The sequence below is a fragment of the Mya arenaria genome, chromosome 7 (assembly GCF_026914265.1).
Source record: "Mya arenaria isolate MELC-2E11 chromosome 7, ASM2691426v1".
In the NCBI taxonomy this organism is placed as follows: Eukaryota; Metazoa; Mollusca; class Bivalvia; order Myida; family Myidae; genus Mya; species Mya arenaria.
This window is the reverse complement of record NC_069128.1, coordinates 2,201,345-2,218,686: the sequence shown is the minus strand read 5'-3', so window position 1 is coordinate 2,218,686 and position 17,342 is coordinate 2,201,345. Positions and strand designations below refer to the sequence as shown.

Below are 17,342 nucleotides of genomic sequence, written 5' to 3'. Positions count from 1 at the left end.
TCTTACCCTGTGTGCCGCAGTACTGTCCAGTGTACCCTGTGGCACATGTGCATAGAAAGTGTGGGGAATGGTTAATGTATTGACAGAAAAGTGAGCTATATCGTTTGTTCTTACCCTGTGTGCCTCAGTACTGTCCAGTGTACCCTGCGTCACATGTGCATAGAAAGTGTGGGGAATGGTAATGTATTGGCAGAAAAGTGAGTTACACCGTTTGTTCTTACCCTGTGTGCTGAAATACTGTCCAGTGTACCATGCGTTACATGTGCACATAAAGTGTGGGGGATGGTTAATGTATTGACAGAAAAGTGAGTTACACCGTTTGTTCTTACCCTGTGTACCGCAGTACTGTCCAGTGTACCCTGCGTCACATGTGCACATAAAGTGTAGAGAATGGTTAATGTATTGACAGAAAAGTGAGCTACACCGTTTGTTATTACCCTGTGTGCTGCAGTACTGTCCCGTGTACCCTGTGGCGCATATGCACAGAAAGTGTGGGGAATGGTTAATGTATTGACAGAAAAGTGAGCTACATCGTTTGTTCTTACCGTGTGTGCTGCAGTACTGTCCAGTGTACCCTGTGGCACATGTGCACATAAAGTGTGGGGAATGGTTAATGTATTGACATAAAAGTGAGCTACATCGTTTGTTCTTACCCTGTGTGCTGCAGTACTGCCCAGTGTACCCTATGGCGCATGTGCACAGAAAGTGTGGGGGATGGTTAATGTATTGACAGAAAAGTGAGCTACACCGTTTGTTCTTACCCTGTGTGCTGCAATACTGTCCAGTGTACCCTGTGGCACATGTGCATAGAAAGAGTGGGGAACGGCTAATGTATTGACAGAAAAGTGAGCTACACCGTTTGTTATTACCCTGTGTGTTGCAGTACTGGCCAGTGTACCCTGTGTCACATGTGCACAGAAAGTGTGGGGAATGGTTTATGTATTGACAGAAAAGTGAGTTACTTCGTTTGTTCTTACCCTGTGTGAGTACTGGTCAGTCTACCCTGCGTCACATATGCACAGAAAGTGTGGTGAATGGTTAATGTATTGACCGAAAAGTGAGCTACACCGTTTGTTCTTACCCTGTGTGCCGCAGTACTGGCCAGTGTATCCTGTGTCTCATGTGCACATAAAGTGTGGGGAATGGTTAATGTATTGAAAGAAAAGTGAGCTACACCGTTTGTTCTTACCCTGTGTGCTGCAGTACTGTCCTGTGTACCCTGTGTCACATGTGCACATAAAGTGTGGGGAATGGTTAATGTATTGACAGAAAAGTGAGCTACACCGTTTGTTCTTACCCTGTGTGCTGCAATACTGTCCAGTGTACCCTGTGGCGCATATGCACAGAAAGTGTGGGGAATGGTTAATGTATTGACAGAAAAGTAAGCTACATCGTTTGTTCTTACCCTGTGTGCTGCAGTACTGTCCAGTGTACCCTGTGGCACATGTGTGCATAAAGTGTGTGGAATGGTTAATGTATTGACAGAAAAGTGAGCTACACCGTTTGTTCTTACCCTGTGTGCTGCAGTACTGCCCAGTGTACCCTGTGGCGCATGTGCACAGAAAGTGTGGGGGATGGTTAATGTATTGACAGAAAAGTGAGTTACATCGTTTGTTCTTACCCTGTGTGTCGCAGTACTGTCCAGTGTACCCTGTGGCACATGTGCATAGAAAGTGTGGGGAACGGCTAATGTATTGACAGAAAAATGAGCTACACCGTTTGTTCTTACCCTGTGTGTTGCAGTACTGGCCAGTGTACCCTGTGTCACATGTGCACAGAAAGTGTGGGGAATGGTTAATGTATTGACAGAAAAGTGAGTTACTTCGTTTGTTCTTACCCTGTGTGTTGCAGTACTGGCCAGTGTACCTTGCGTCGCATGTGCACATAAAGTGTGGGAAATGGTTAATGTATTGAAAGAAAAGTGAGCTACACCGTTTGTTTTTACCCTGTGTGCTGCAGTACTGTCCTGTGTACCCTGTGGCACATGTGCATAGAAAGTGTGGGGAATGGTTAATGTATTGACAGAAAAGTGAGCTATATCGTTTGTTCTTACCCTGTGTGCTGCAGTACTGTCCAGTGTACCCTGCGTCACATGTGCATAGAAAGTGTGGGGAATGGTTAATGTATTGACAGAAAAGTGAGTTACACCGTTTGTTTTTACTCTGTGTGTTGCAATACTGTCCAGTGTACCCTGTGGCGCATGTGCATAGAAAGTGTGGGGAATGGTAATGTATTGGCAGAAAAGTGAGTTACACCGTTTGTTCTTACCCTGTGTGCTGCAATACTGTCCAGTGTACCCTGCGTTACATGTGCACATAAAGTGTGGGGGATGGTTAATGTATTGACAGAAAAGTGAGTTTCACCGTTTGTTCTTACCCTGTGTACCGCAGTACTGTCCAGTGTACCCTGAGACACATGTGCACATAAAGTGTAGGGAATGGTTAATGTATTGACAGAAAAGTGAGCTACATCGTTTGTTCTTAGCTTGTGTGCTACAATACTGTCCTGTGTACCCTGCGGCACATGTGCACATAAAGTGTGGGGAATGGTTAATGTATTGACAGAAAAGTGAGCTTCATCCTTTGTTCTTACCCTGTGTGCTGCAGTACTGTCCTGTGTTCCCTGTGTCACATGTGCAAATAAAGTGTGGGGAATGGTTAATGTATTGACAGAAAAGTGAGCTACACCGTTTGTTCTTACCCTGTGTGCTGCAATACTGTCCAGTGTACCCTGTGTGACATGTGTGCATAAAGTGTGGGGAATGGTTAATGTATTGACAGAAAAGTGAGCTACATCGTTTGTTCCTACCCTGTGTGCTGCAGTATTGTCCAGTGTACCCCTAGGCACATGTTTGCATAAAGTGTGGGGAATGGTTAATGTATTGACAGAAAAGAGAGCTACACCGTTTGTTCTTACCCTGTGTGCTGCAGTACTGCCCAGTGTACCCTGTGGCGCATGTGCACATAAAGTGTTGGGAATGGTTAATGTATTGACAGGAAAGTGAGTTACATCGTTTGTTCTTACCCTGTGTGTCGCAGTACTGTCCAGTGTACCCTGTGGCACATGTTCATAGAAAGAATGGGGAATGGTTAATGTATTGACAGGAAAGTGAGTTACATCGTTTGTTCTTACCCTGTGTGTCGCAGTACTGTCCAGTGTACCCTGTGGCGCATGTGCACATAAAGTGTGGGGAATGGTTAATGTATTGACAGAAAAGTGAGTTACATCGTTTGTTCTTACCCTGTGTGTCGCAGTACTGTCCAGTGTACCCTGTGGCACATGTGCATAGAAAGTGTGGGGAACGGCTAATGTATTGACAGAAAAATGAGCTACACCGTTTGTTCTTACCCTGTGTGTTGCAGTACTGGCCAGTGTACCCTGTGTCACATGTGCACAGAAAGTGTGGGGAATGGTTAATGTATTGACAGAAAAGTGAGTTACTTCGTTTGTTCTTACCCTGTGTGTTGCAGTACTGGCCAGTGTACCTTGCGTCGCATGTGCACATAAAGTGTGGGAAATGGTTAATGTATTGAAAGAAAAGTGAGCTACATCGTTTGTTCTTACCCTGTGTGCTGCAGTACTGTCCTGTGTACCCTGTGTCACATGTGCACATTAAGTGTGGGGAATGGTTAATGTATTGACAGAAAAGTGAGCTACACCGTTTGTTCTTACCCTGTGTGCTGCAATACTGTCCAGTGTACCCTGCGTCACATGTGCACATAAAGTGTGGGGTTCGGTTAATGTATTGACAGAAGAGTGAGCTACATCGTTTGTTCTTACCCTGTGTGCTGCAGTACTGTCCAGTGTACCCAGCGTTACATGTGCACATATAGTGTAGGGAATGGTTAATGTATTGACAGAAAAGTGAGCTACACCGTTTGTTCTTACCCTGTGTGCCGCAGTACTGGCCAGTGTACCCTGCGTCACATGTGCTCATAAAGTGTGGGGAATGGTTAATGTATTGACAGAAAAGTGAGCTACACCGTTTGTTCTTACCCTGTGTGTTGCAGTACTGTCCAGTGTACCCTGTGGCACATGTGTATAGAAAGTGTAGGGAATGGCTAATGTATTGACAGAAAAGTGAGCTACACCGTTTGTTCTTACCCTCTGTGCCGCAGTACTGGCCAGTGTACCCTGCGTCACATGTGCACAGGAAGTGTGGGGAATGGTTAATGTATTGACAGAATAGTGAGTTACACCGTTTGTTTTTACTCTGTGTGTTGCAATACTGTCCAGTGTACCCTGTGGCGCATGTGCATAGAAAGTGTGGGGAATGGTAATGTATTGGCAGAAAAGTGAGTTACACCGTTTTTTCTTACCCTGTGTGCTGCAATACTGTCCAGTGTACCCTGCAATACATGTGCACATAAAGTGTGGGGGATGGTTAATGTATTGACAGAAAAGTGAGTTACACCGTTTGTTCTTACCCTGTGTACCGCAGTACTGTCCAGTGTACCCTGCGTCACATGTGCACATAAAGTGTAGGGAATGGTTAATGTATTGACAGAAAAGTGAGCTACATCGTTTGTTCTTACCCTGTGTGCTGAAGTACTGGCCAGTGTACCCAGCGTTACATGTGCACAAAAAGTGTAGGGAATGGTTAATGTATTGACAGAAAAGTGAGCTACATCGTTTGTTCTTACCCTGTGTGCTGCAGTACTGTCCTGTGTACCCTGCGGCACATGTACACATAAAGTGTGGGGAATGGTTAAGGTATTGACAGAAAAGTGAGCTTCATCCTTTGTTCTTACCCTGTGTGCTGCAGTACTGTCCTGTGTTCCCTGTGTCACATGTGCACATAAAGTGTAGGGAATGGTTAATGTATTGACAGAAAAGTGAGCTACATCGTTTGTTCTTACCCTGTGTGCTGCAGTACTGTCCAGTGTACCCTGTGGCGCATGTGCACAGAAAGTGTGGGGGATGGTTAATGTATTGATAGAAAAGTGAGCTACATCGTTTGTTCTTACCCTCTGTGCCGCAGTACTGGCCAGTGTACCCTGTGGCACATGTGCACATAAAGTGTAGGGAATGGTTAATGTATTGACAGAAAAGTGAGCTACATCGTTTGTTCTTACCCTGTGTGCTGCAGTACTGTCCAGTGTACCCTGTGGCGCATGTGCACAGAAAGTGTGGGGGATGGTTAATGTATTGATAGAAAAGTGAGCTACATCGTTTGTTCTTACCCTCTGTGCCGCAGTACTGGCCAGTGTACCCTGTGGCACATGTGCACATAAAGTGTAGGGAATGGTTAATGTATTGACAGAAAAGTGAGCTACACCTTTTGTTCTTACCCTCTGTGCCGCAGTACTGGCCAGTGTACCCTGTGGCACATGTGCACATAAAGTGTAGGGAATGGTTAATGTATTGACAGAAAAGTGAGCTACATCGTTTGTTCTTACCCTGTGTGCCGCAGTACTGTCCAGTGTACCCTGTGGCACATGTGCATAGAAAGTGTGGGGAATGGTTAATGTATTGACAGAAAAGTGAGCTATATCGTTTGTTCTTACCCTGTGTGCCTCTGTACTGTCCAGTGTACCCTGCGTCACATGTGCATAGAAAGTGTGGGGAATGGTTAATGTATTGACAGAAAAGTGAGTTACACCGTTTGTTTTTACTCTGTGTGTTGCAATACTGTCTAGTGTACCCTGTGGCGCATGTGCATAGAAAGTGTGGGGAATGGTAATATATTGGTAGAAAAGTGAGTTACACCGTTTGTTCTTACCCTGTGTGCTGAAATACTGTCCAGTGTACCCTGCGTTACATGTGCACATAAAGTGTGGGGGATGGTTAATGTATTGACAGAAAAGTGAGTTACACCGTTTGTTCTTACCGAGTGTACCGCAGTACTGTCCAGTGTACCCTGCGTCACATGTGCACATAAAGTGTAGGGAATGGTTAATGTATTGACAGAAAAGTGAGCTACATCTTTTGTTCTTACCCTGTGTGTTGCAATACTGTCCAGTGTACCCAGCGTTACATGTGCACATAAAGTGTAGGGAATGGTTAATGTATTGACAGAAAAGTGAGCTACATCGTTTGTTCTTAACCTGTGTGCTGCAGTACTGTCCAGTGTACCCTGCGGCACATGTGCACATAAAGTGTGGGGAATGGTTAATGTATTGACAGAAAAGTGAGCTTCATCCTTTGTTCTTACCCTGTGTGTTGCAATACTGTCCTGTGTTCCCTGTGTCACATGTGCACATAAAGTGTAGGGAATGGTTAATGTATTGACAGAAAAGTGAGCTACATCATTTGTTCTTACCCTGTGTGTTGCAGTACTGTCCTGTGTACCCTGTGGCGCATGTGCACATAAAGTGTGGGGAATGGTTAATGTTTTGACAGAAAAGTGAGCTACATCGTTTGTTCTTACCCTGTGTGTTGCAATACTGTCCTGTGTACCCTGCGTCACATGTGCAAATAAAGTGTGGGGAATGGTTAATGTATTGACAGAAAAGTGAGCTACACCGTTTGTTCTTACCCTCTGTGCCGCAGTACTGTCCAGTGTACCCTGCGTCACATGTGCACATAAAGTGTGGGGAACGGTTAATGTATTGACAGAAAAGTGAGCTACATCGTTTGTTCTTACCCTGTGTGTTGCAGTACTGTCCTGTGTACCCTGCGGCACATGTGCACATAAAGTGTGGGGAATGGTTAATGTATTGACAGAAAAGTGAGCTTCATCCTTTGTTCTTACCCTGTGTGTTGCAATACTGTCCTGTGTTCCCTGTGTCACATGTGCACATAAAGTGTAGGGAATGGTTAATGTATTGACAGAAAAGTGAGCTACACCGTTTGTTCTTACCCTGTGTGTTGCAGCACTGTCCTGTGTTCCCTGTGTCACATGTGCACATAAAGTGTAGGGAATGGTTAATGTATTGACAGAAAAGTGAGCTACATCGTTTGTTCTTACCCTGTGTGTTGCAGTACTGTCCTGTGTACCCTGTGGCGCATGTGCACATAAAGTGTGGGGAATGGTTAATGTATTGACAGAAAAGTGAGCTACATCGTTTGTTCTTACCCTGTGTGTTGCAATACTGTCCTGTGTACCCTGCGTCACATGTGCAAATAAAGTGTGGGGAATGGTTAATGTATTGACAGAAAAGTGAGCTACACCGTTTGTTCTTACCCTCTGTGCCGCAGTACTGTCCAGTGTACCCTGCGTCACATGTGCACATAAAGTGTGGGGAACGGTTAATGTATTGACAGAAAAGTGAGCTACATCGTTTGTTCTTACCCTGTGTGTTGCAGTACTGTCCTGTGTACCCTGTGGCGCATGTGCACATAAAGTGTGGGGATTTGTTAATGTATTGACAGAAAAGTGAGCTACATCGTTTTTTCTTACCCTGTGTGTTGCAATACTGTCCCGTGTACCCTGCGTCACATGTGCAAATAAAGTGTGGGGAATGGTTAATGTATTGACAGAAAAGTGAGCTACACCGTTTGTTCTTACCCTCTGTGTCGCAGTACTGTCCAGTGTACCCTGCGTCACATATGCACATAAAGTGTGGGGAACGGTTAATGTATTGACAGAAAAGTGAGCTACATCGTTTGTTCTTACCCTGTGTGAGTACTGTCCTTTGTACCCTGTGTCACATGTGCACATAAAGTGTAGGGAATGGTTAATGTATTGACAGAAAAGTGAGCTACATCGTTTGTTCTTACCCTGTGTGCTGCAGTACTGGCCAGTGTACCCTGCGTTACATGTGCACATAAAGTGTGGGTAATGGTTAATGTCTTTGCAGTGTCCATGACTTCCACAAGGAAGACCCAGGCAAAAATCTGTGAACAAATGCTGTGTTTTATCATGTGATCTATTTTAGAAAAAACAACAACACTGTCTCGCTCTTTATTTTACCCTGATTCATTGACCATTAGGTAGACACTTCTTGTTGGAACATGCGATATAGCTTCATATATAAGGTTACGAATCAAACGCAGGTACATTGAATGCAAAAATGTTTCCGTTTCAATACATCATTCAAGTTACTCACATTCTGCAAACATTCTTTTTCTTTTAAAAAAGCATACCCTTGTAGAAGAGAAACGGGACTTTAATTTAGAAAATAAATGTACAAAAGTATGTTTGAAACACTTATGAAAATTTATTGAACCATTTATTGTTTGCATATTACACATTTTATATAAAAATAGAAGATCCAATTTTAAGCAAATATATGATGCTGATTTATTATGGATGTTCATGACAGTGCTATCGAAATTCTGTTAGTATTATAATTTATATTGGAACAGGGTATCTTACCAGTAAGCTCGCAATGATAAATATGATATATGGGGTTGGAGTGGGACCTATATCCCCTGACGTGGGACTTTTTACTGACCATTTCGCGCAAACCTTAATTCATTTGTTCGCCTGGGCGTACTGGAGTATGCCTAGGTACGCCCCTGATATCGTAAATGAACACTTTCTAAAATGTTGATTTATATTTTACGGGAACTGCTGAGACAATACAAACAATAACAAGACAAACAATTTGTAAATATATGATTAAAGAACTTCTTCGTTTGGATGAAAACAGGTTCATTATTTTCATTAACAAAAGTTGTTATAATGCATTCATATTATTTGTCAATCTGCTTACCACACAAAGACCACAGGCGGCGGTATCGGTAAATGATGATGATGTTTTTTAATATAATAATTACATAAGAGGTGTAGTGTTTCACCATACTGGACCGATACTGCAACTTAACTCCACAAGCAGCACATTGCATACATACTATATATAAAAAACTAGGTATGCTATCAAGGATTGTTAGGTACCGCCTTGGAACGGTCAGTAAAATGTAAATTTACTGGGATTATTGCATTGTGCAATGCTTGGCATTTGTTTGTTACTAATTAATTAAACAAAGTGGATTTATATCTTAACAAAGAAAATATATACGTAAATAAAAGAAGCGCCCTTACTTGTATACTGACACCGATTTCCTGAATATCCAGAGTGGCATATACATGTTTGATGTCCGTTAACTTCGGAACAGTCGCCATGGTGATTACAATATTGACCATCGCATGTAGTATTTGGTTGTCCATGTGAACTTGATTGAGATCCGGTCACTTAAACGGATGAAGTTATATGCTATTTAAAATAATATAGATCCGGAATCTTTAAAAAAGAATATACAGATATGTATTATCGCGAGTCGTGTTACGTCTTGACTTCCGTTACGCTGTATTGCTAAATATTCGCAACATAGATGCCCTTAGGACTGTAACTACCACTACATGGGGACAACGAGTGCAAAGCGCGATTCATGTATTATAACGAGGCGTGAGTATTGTTACTGTATTGGCAAGTGTTTCATACAATAAGTAAGGTGCGTACATTTAAGTATTTGTATTGCTCCGCATTTTACAGAAGTAAATGTACCACTAGTTTCCGTCCGGATATGATAATGAATGCATGAACGTTAATACAAAAGAAACACCCTTTAACATGGTAAATGGATAATTTCAACCACCTGAATTGGCTGTAGTTATTATTGCATATTATAGAATCTAGCTGATCATGAAAGAAGTAGGGCACTACTGCTTTTAGCCATTCTTATATTAGAATAAGTGAAAAATGATACACATCAATAAGCGGGAATTTCAGTTCTGTACGCTTCATCATTTGCTCTTACTCTGTGTACTGCAGAACTGTCCCGTGTACCCTGCGTCACATGTGCACAGAAAGTGTGGATACTGGCTAATGTATTGACAGAAAAATGAGCTACATCGTTTGTTCTTACCCTGTGTGTTGCAATACTGTCCAGTGTACCCTGTGGCGCATGTGCACAGAAAGTGTGGGGAATGGTTAATGTATTGACAGAAAAGTGAGCTACATCGTTTGTTCTTACCCTGTGTGCCGCAGTACTGTCCCGTGTACCCTGTGGCGCATGTGCACATAAAGTGTGGGGAATGGTAAATGTATTGGCAGAAAAGTGAGTTACACCGTTTGTTCTTACCCTATGTGCTGCAGTACTGTCCAGTGTACCCTGTGGCGCATGTGCACATAAAGTGTGGGGAATGGTAACAGTATTGGCAGAAAAGTGAGCTACATCGTTTGTTCTTACCCTGTGTGCTGCAATACTGTCCAGTGTACCCTGTGGCGCATGTGCACAGAAAGTGTGGGGAATGGTTAATGTATTGACAGAAAAGTGAGCTACATCGTTTGTTCTTACCCTGTGTGTTGCAATACTGTCCAGTGTACCCTGTGGCGCATGTGCACATAAAGTGTGGGGAATGGTTAATGTATTGACAGAAAAGTGAGCTACACCGTTTGTTCTTACCCTGTGTGTTGCAATACTGTCCAGTGTACCCTGTGGCGCATGTGCACATAAAGTGTGGGGAATGGTTAATGTATTGACAGAAAAGTGAGCTACACCGTTTGTTCTTACCCTGTGTGTTGCAATACTGTCCTGTGTACCCTGCGTCAAATGTGCACATAAAGTGTGGGGAATGGTTAATGTATTGACAGAAAAGTGAGCTACACCGTTTGTTCTTACCCTGTGTGCCGCAGTACTGTCCAGTGTACCCTGTGGCACATGTGCACAGAAAGTGTGGGGAATGGTTAATGTATTGACAGAAAAGTGAGCTTCATCGTTTGTTCTTACCCTGTGTGCCGCAGTACTGTCCAGTGTACCCTATGGCGCATGTGCACATAAAGTGTGGGTAATGGTTAATGTATAGACAGAAAAGTGAGCTACACCGTTTGTTCTTACCCTGTGTGTTGCAATACTGTCCTGTGTACCCTGCGTCACATGTGCACATAAAGTGTGGGGAATGGTTAATGTATTGACAGAAAAGTGAGCTACACCGTTTGTTCTTACCCTGTGTGTTGCAGTACTGTCCCGTGTACCCTGTGGCGCATGTGCACATAAAGTGTGGGGAATGGTTAATGTATTGACAGAAAAGTGAGCTACACCGTTTGTTCTTACCCTGTGTGTTGCAATACTGTCCAGTGTACCCTGCGTCACATGTGCACATAAAGTGTGGGGAATGGTTAATGTATTGGCAGAAAAGTGAGCTACATCGTTTGTTCTTACCCTGTGTGCTGCAATACTTTCCAGTGTACCCTGTGGCACATGTGCACAGAAAGTGTGGGGAATGGTTAATGTATTGGCAGAAAAGTGAGCTACATCGTTTGTTCTTACCCTGTGTGTTGCAATACTGTCCAGTGTACCCTGTGGCACATGTGCACAGAAAGTGTGGGGAATGGTTAATGTATTGGCAGAAAAGTGAGCTACATCAATTGTTCTTACCCTGTGTGTTGCAATACTGTCCAGTGTACCCTGTGACGCATGTGCATAGAATGTGTGGGGAATGGTTAATGTATTGACAGAAAAGTGAGCTACATCGTTTGTTCTTACCCTGTGTGCTGCAATACTGTCCAGTGTACCCTGTGGCGCATGTGCATAGAAAGTGTGGGGAATGGTTAATGTATTGACAGAAAAGTGAGCTACACCGTTTGTTCTTACCCTGTGTGCTGCAATACTGTCCAGTGTACCCTGTGGCACATGTGTATAGAAAAAGTGGGGAATGGTTAATGTATTGACAGAAAAGTGAGCTACATCGTTTGTTCTTACCCTGTGTGCTGCAGTACTGGCCCGTGTACCCTGCGTAACATGTGCACATAAAGTGTGGGGAATTGTTAATGTATTGACAGAAAAGTGAGCTACACAGTTTGTTCTTACCCTCTGTGCCGCAGTACTGTCCAGTGTACCCTGCGCCACATGTTCATAGAAAGTGTGGGGAATGGTTAATGTATTGACAGAAAAGTGAGCTACATCGTTTGTTCTTACCCTGTGTGCTGCAGTACTGTCCAGTGTACCCTGTGTCACATGTGCACATTAAGAGTGGGGAATGGTTAATGTATTGACAGAAAAATGAGCTACACCGTTTGTTCTTACCCAGTGTGCTGCAGTACTGTTCCGTGTACCGTGTGGCACATGTGCACATAAAGTGTGGGGGATGGTTAATGTATTGGAAGAAAAGTGAGTTACACAGTTTGTTCTTACCCTGTGTGCTGCAGTTCTGTCCAGTGTACCCAGCGTTACATTTGCACATAAAGCGTGGGGAATGGCTAATGTACTGGCAGAAAAGTGAGCTACACCGTTTGTTTTTACCCTGTGTGCCGCAGTACTGTCCAGTGTACCCTGTGGCACATGTGCACAGAAAGTGTGAGGAATGGTTAATGTACTGGCAGTAAAGTGAGTTACACCGTTTGTTCTTACCCTGTGTGCCGCAGTACTGTCCCGTGTACCCTGCGTCAAATGTGCACATAAAGTGTGGGGAACAGCTAATATATTGACAGAAAAGTGAGCTACACCGTGTGTTCTTACCTTGTGTGCCGCAGTACTGTCCCGTGTACCCTGCGTCAAATGTGCACATAAAGTGTGGGGAACAGTTAATGTATTGACAGAAAAGTGAGCTAAATCGTTTGTTCTTACCGTGTGTGCTGCAGTACTGTCCTGTGTACCCTGCGTCACATGTGCACATAAAGTGTGGGAATTGGTTAATGTATTGACAGAAAAGTGAGCTACACCGTTTGTTCTTACCCTGTGTGCTGCAGTACTGTCCCGTGTACCCTGCGTCACATGTGCACATAAAGTGTGGGAATTGGTTAATGTATTGACAGAAAAGTGAGCTACACCGTTTGTCCTTACCTTGTGTATTGCAGTACTGTCCAGTGTACCCTGTGGCGCATGTACACATAAAGTGTGGGGAACGGCTAATGTATTGACAGAAAAGTGAGCTACACCGTGTGTTCTTACCCTGTGTGTTGCAGTACTGTCCAGTGTACCCTGCGTCACATGTGCACATAAAGAGTGGGAATTGGTTAATGTATTGACAGAAAAATGAGCTACACCGTTTGTTCTTACCCTGTGTGCTGCAGTACTGTCCCGTGTACCCTGTGGCACATGTGCACATAAAGTGTGGGGAATGGTTAATGTATTGACAGAAAAGTGAGCTACATCGTTTGTTCTTACCCAATGTGCTGCAGTACTGTCCTGTGTACCCTGTGGCGCATGTGCACATAAAGTGTGGGGAACGGTTAATGTATTGACAGAAAAGTGAGCTACATCGTTTGTTCTTACCCTGTGTGTTGCAGTACTGTCCAGTGTACCCTGCGTCACATGTGCACATAAAGTGTGGGGAATGGTTAATGTATTGACAGAAAAGTGAGCTACATCGTTTGTTCTTACCCTGTGTGCTGCAGTACTGTCCCGTGTATTCTGTGGCGCATGTGCACATAAAGTGTGGGGAATGGTAAATGTATTGACAGAAAAGTGAGCTACTGCGTTTGTTCTTACCTTGTGTGTTGCAGTACTGTCCAGTGTACCCTGCGTCACATGTGCACATAAAGTGTGGGGAATGGTAAATGTATTGACAGAAAAGTGAGCTACTTCGTTTGTTCTTACCTTGTGTGTTGCAGTACTGTCCCGTGTACCCTGCGTCACATGTGCACATAAAAAGTGGGAATTGGTTAATGTATTGACAGAAAAGTGAGCTACACCGTTTGTTCTTAACCTGTGTGCCGCAGTACTGTCCCGTGTACCCTGTGGCACATGTGCACATAAAGTGTGGGGAACGGCTAATGTATTGACAGAAAAGTGAGCTACACCGTGTGCTCTTACCCTGTGTGTTGCAGTACTGTCCAGTGTACCCTGTGGCACATGTGCACATAAAGAGTGGGGAATGGTTAATGTATTGACAGAAAAGTGAGCTACACCGTGTGTTCTTACCCTGTGTGTTGCAGAACTGTCCAGTGTACCCTGCGTCACATGTGCACATAAAGAATGGGGAATGGTTAATGTATTGACAGAAAAGTGAGCTACACCGTGTGTTCTTACCCTGTGTGTTGCAGTACTGTCCAGTGTACCCTGCGTCACATGTGCACATAAAGTGTGGATACTGGCTAATGTATTGACAGAAAAGTGAGCTACTTCGTTTGTTCTTACCTTGTGTGTTGCAGTACTGTCCAGTGTACCCTGTGGCACATGTGCACATAAAGTGTGGATACTGGCTAATGTATTGACAGAAAAGTGAGCTACTTCGTTTGTTCTTACCTTGTGTGTTGCAATACTGTCCAGTGTACCCTGCGTCACATGTGCACATAAAGAGTGGGAATTAGTTAATGTATTGACAGAAAAGTGAGCTACACCGTTTGTTCTTACCCTGTGTGCTGCAGTACTGTCCCGTGTACCCTGTGGCACATGTGCACATAAAGTGTGGGGAATGGTTAATGTATTGACAGAAAAGTGAGCTACATCGTTTGTTCTTACCCAATGTGCTGCAGTACTGTCCTGTGTACCCTGTGGCGCATGTGCACATAAAGTGTGGGGAACGGTTAATGTATTGACAGAAAAGTGAGCTACATCGTTTGTTCTTACCCTGTGTGTTGCAGTACTGTCCAGTGTACCCAGCGTCACATGTGCACATAAAGTGTGGGGAATGGTTAATGTATTGACAGAAAAGTGAGCTACATCGTTTGTTCATACCCTGTGTGCTGTAGTACTGTCCCGTGTATCCTGTGGCGCATGTGCACATAAAGTGTAGGGAATGGTAAATGTATTGACAGAAAAGTGAGCTACTGCGTTTGTTCTTACCTTGTGTGTTGCAGTACTGTCCAGTGTACCCTGCGTCACATGTGCACATAAAGTGTGGGGAATAGTAAATGTATTGACAGAAAAGTGAGCTACTTCGTCTGTTCTTACCTTGTGTGTTGCAGTACTGTCCCGTGTACCCTGCGTCACATGTGCTCATAAAAAGTGGGAATTGGTTAATGTATTGACAGAAAAGTGAGCTACACCGTTTGTTCTTACCCTGTGTGCTGCAGTACTGTCCCGTGTACCCTGTGGCACATGTGCACATAAAGTGTGGGGAACGGCTAATGTATTGACAGAAAAGTGAGCTACACCGTGTGCTCTTACCCTGTGTGTTGCAGTACTGTCCAGTGTACCCTGTGGCACATGTGCACATAAAGAGTGGGGAATGGTTAATGTATTGACAGAAAAGTGAGCTACACCGTGTGTTATTACCCTGTGTGTTGCAGTACTGTCCAGTGTACCCTGCGTCACATGTGCACATAAAGAGTGGGGAATGGTTAATGTATTGACAGAAAAGTGAGCTACACCGTGTGTTCTTACCCTGTGTGTTGCAGTACTGTCCCGTGTACCCTGCGTCACATGTGCACATAAAGAGTGGGGAATGGTTAATGTATTGACAGAAAAGTGAGCTACACCGTGTGTTCTTACCCTGTGTGTTGCAGTACTGTCCAGTGTACCCTGCGTCACATGTGCACATAAAGTGTGGATACTGGCTAATGTACTGACAGAAAAGTGAGCTACTTCGTTTGTTCTTACCTTGTGTGTTGCAATACTGTCCAGTGTACCCTGTGGCACATGTGCACATAAAGTGTGGATACTGGCTAATGTATTGACAGAAAAGTGAGCTACTTCGTTTGTTCTTACCTTGTGTGTTGCAATACTGTCCAGTGTACCCTGCGTCACATGTGCACATAAAGAGTGGGAATTAGTTAATGTATTGACAGAAAAGTGAGCTACACCGTTTGTTCTTACCTTGTGTGCTGCAGTACTGTCCCGTCTCCCATGTGGCACATGTGCACATAAAGTGTGGGGAACGGTTAATGTATTGACAGAAAAGTGAGCTACACCATGTGTTCTTACCCTGTGTGTTGCAGTACTGTCCCATGTACCCTGCGTCACATGTGCACATAAAGTGTGGGGAATGGTTAATGCATTGACAGAAAAGTGAGTTACACCGTTTGTTCTTACCCTGTGGGATGCAGTTCTGTCCCGTGTACCCAGCGTTACATTTGCACATAAAGTGTGGGGAATGGCTAATGTACTGGCAGAAAAAGTGAGTTACACCGTTTTATCTTACCCTGTGTGCCGCAGTACTGTCCCGTGTACCCTGCGTCACATGTGCACATAAATTTTGGGGAACGGTTAATGTATTGACAGAAAAATGAGCTACACCGTTTGTTCTTACCCTGTGTGCTGCAGTACTGTCCCGTGTACCCTGTGGCACATGTGCACATAAAGTGTGGGGGATGGTTAATGTATTGGAAGAAGAGTGAGTTACACAGTTTGTTCTTACCCTGTGTGATGCAGTTCTGTCCAGTGTACCCAGCGTTCCATTTGCACATAAAGTGTGGGGAATGGCTAATGTACTGGCAGACAAGTGAGCTACACCGTTTGTTCTTACCCTGTGTGCCGCAGTACTGTCCGGTGTACCCTGTGGCACATGTGCACAGAAAGTGTGAGGAATGGTTAATGTACTGGCAGAAAAGTGAGTTACACCGTTTGTTCTTACCCTGTGTGCCGCAGTACTGTCCAGTGTACCCTGCGTCAAATGTGCACATAAAGTGTGGGGAACAGTTAATGTATTGGCAGAAAAGTGAGCTACACCGTTTGTTCTTACCTTGTGTGTTGCAGTACTGTCCTGTGTACCCTGCGTCACATTTGCACATAAAGAGTGGGAATTGGTTAATGTATTGACAGAAAAGTGAGCTACACCGTTTGTTCTTACCCTGTGTGCTGCAGTACTGTCCCGTGTACCCTGTGGCACATGTGCACATAAAGTGTGGGGAACGGCTAATGTATTGACAGAAAAGTGAGCTACACCGTGTGCTCTTACCCTGTGTGTTGCAGTACTGTCCAGTGTACCCTGCCTCACATGTGCACATAAAGAGTGGGGAATGGTTAATGTATTGACAGAAAAGTGAGCTACACCGTGTATTCTTACCCTGTGTGTTGCAGTACTGTCCCGTGTACCCTGCGTCAAATGTGCACATAAAGTGTGGGGAACAGTTAATGTATTGACAGAAAAGTGAGCTACTTCGTTTGTTCTTACCCTGTGTGTTGCAGTACTGTCCAGTGTACCCTGTGGCGCATGTGCACATAAAGTGTGGGGAACAGTTAATGTATTGACAGAAATGTGGGCTACTTCGTGTGTTCTTACCCTGTGTGTTGCAGTACTGTCCAGTGTACCCAGCGTTACATATGCACAGTAAGTGTGGGGAATGGTTAATGTGTTGACAGAAAAGTGAGCTACACCGTTTGTTCTTACCCTGTGTGCTGCAGTACTGTCCCGTGTACCCTGTGGCACATGTGCTCATAAAGTGTGGGGAACGGCTAATGTATTGACAGAAAAGTGAGCTACACCGTGTGTTTTTACCCTGTGTGTTGCAATACTGTCCAGTGTACCCTGCGTCACATGTGCACATAAAGAGTGGGAATTGGTTAATGTATTGACAGAAAAGTGAGCTACACCGTTTGTTCTTACCCTGTGTGCTGCAGTACTGTCCTGTGTA

General features: G+C 44.1%; 1 protein-coding gene across 1 annotated transcript in view; it reads right to left on the bottom strand.

Moving 5' to 3' along the window:
• LOC128240412 (sushi, nidogen and EGF-like domain-containing protein 1) overlaps positions 1-17,342 on the bottom strand; it is a 55,202-nt gene that overhangs the window by 28,690 nt on the left and 9,170 nt on the right. The window contains exons 5-6 of the mRNA XM_052957051.1: positions 8,930-9,079; positions 7,663-7,779 (exon numbers count right to left, since the gene is read on the bottom strand). Coding sequence (XP_052813011.1) covers positions 7,663-7,779; positions 8,930-9,079 — 267 coding nt within the window. The remainder of the gene's footprint in view (positions 1-7,662; positions 7,780-8,929; positions 9,080-17,342) is intronic.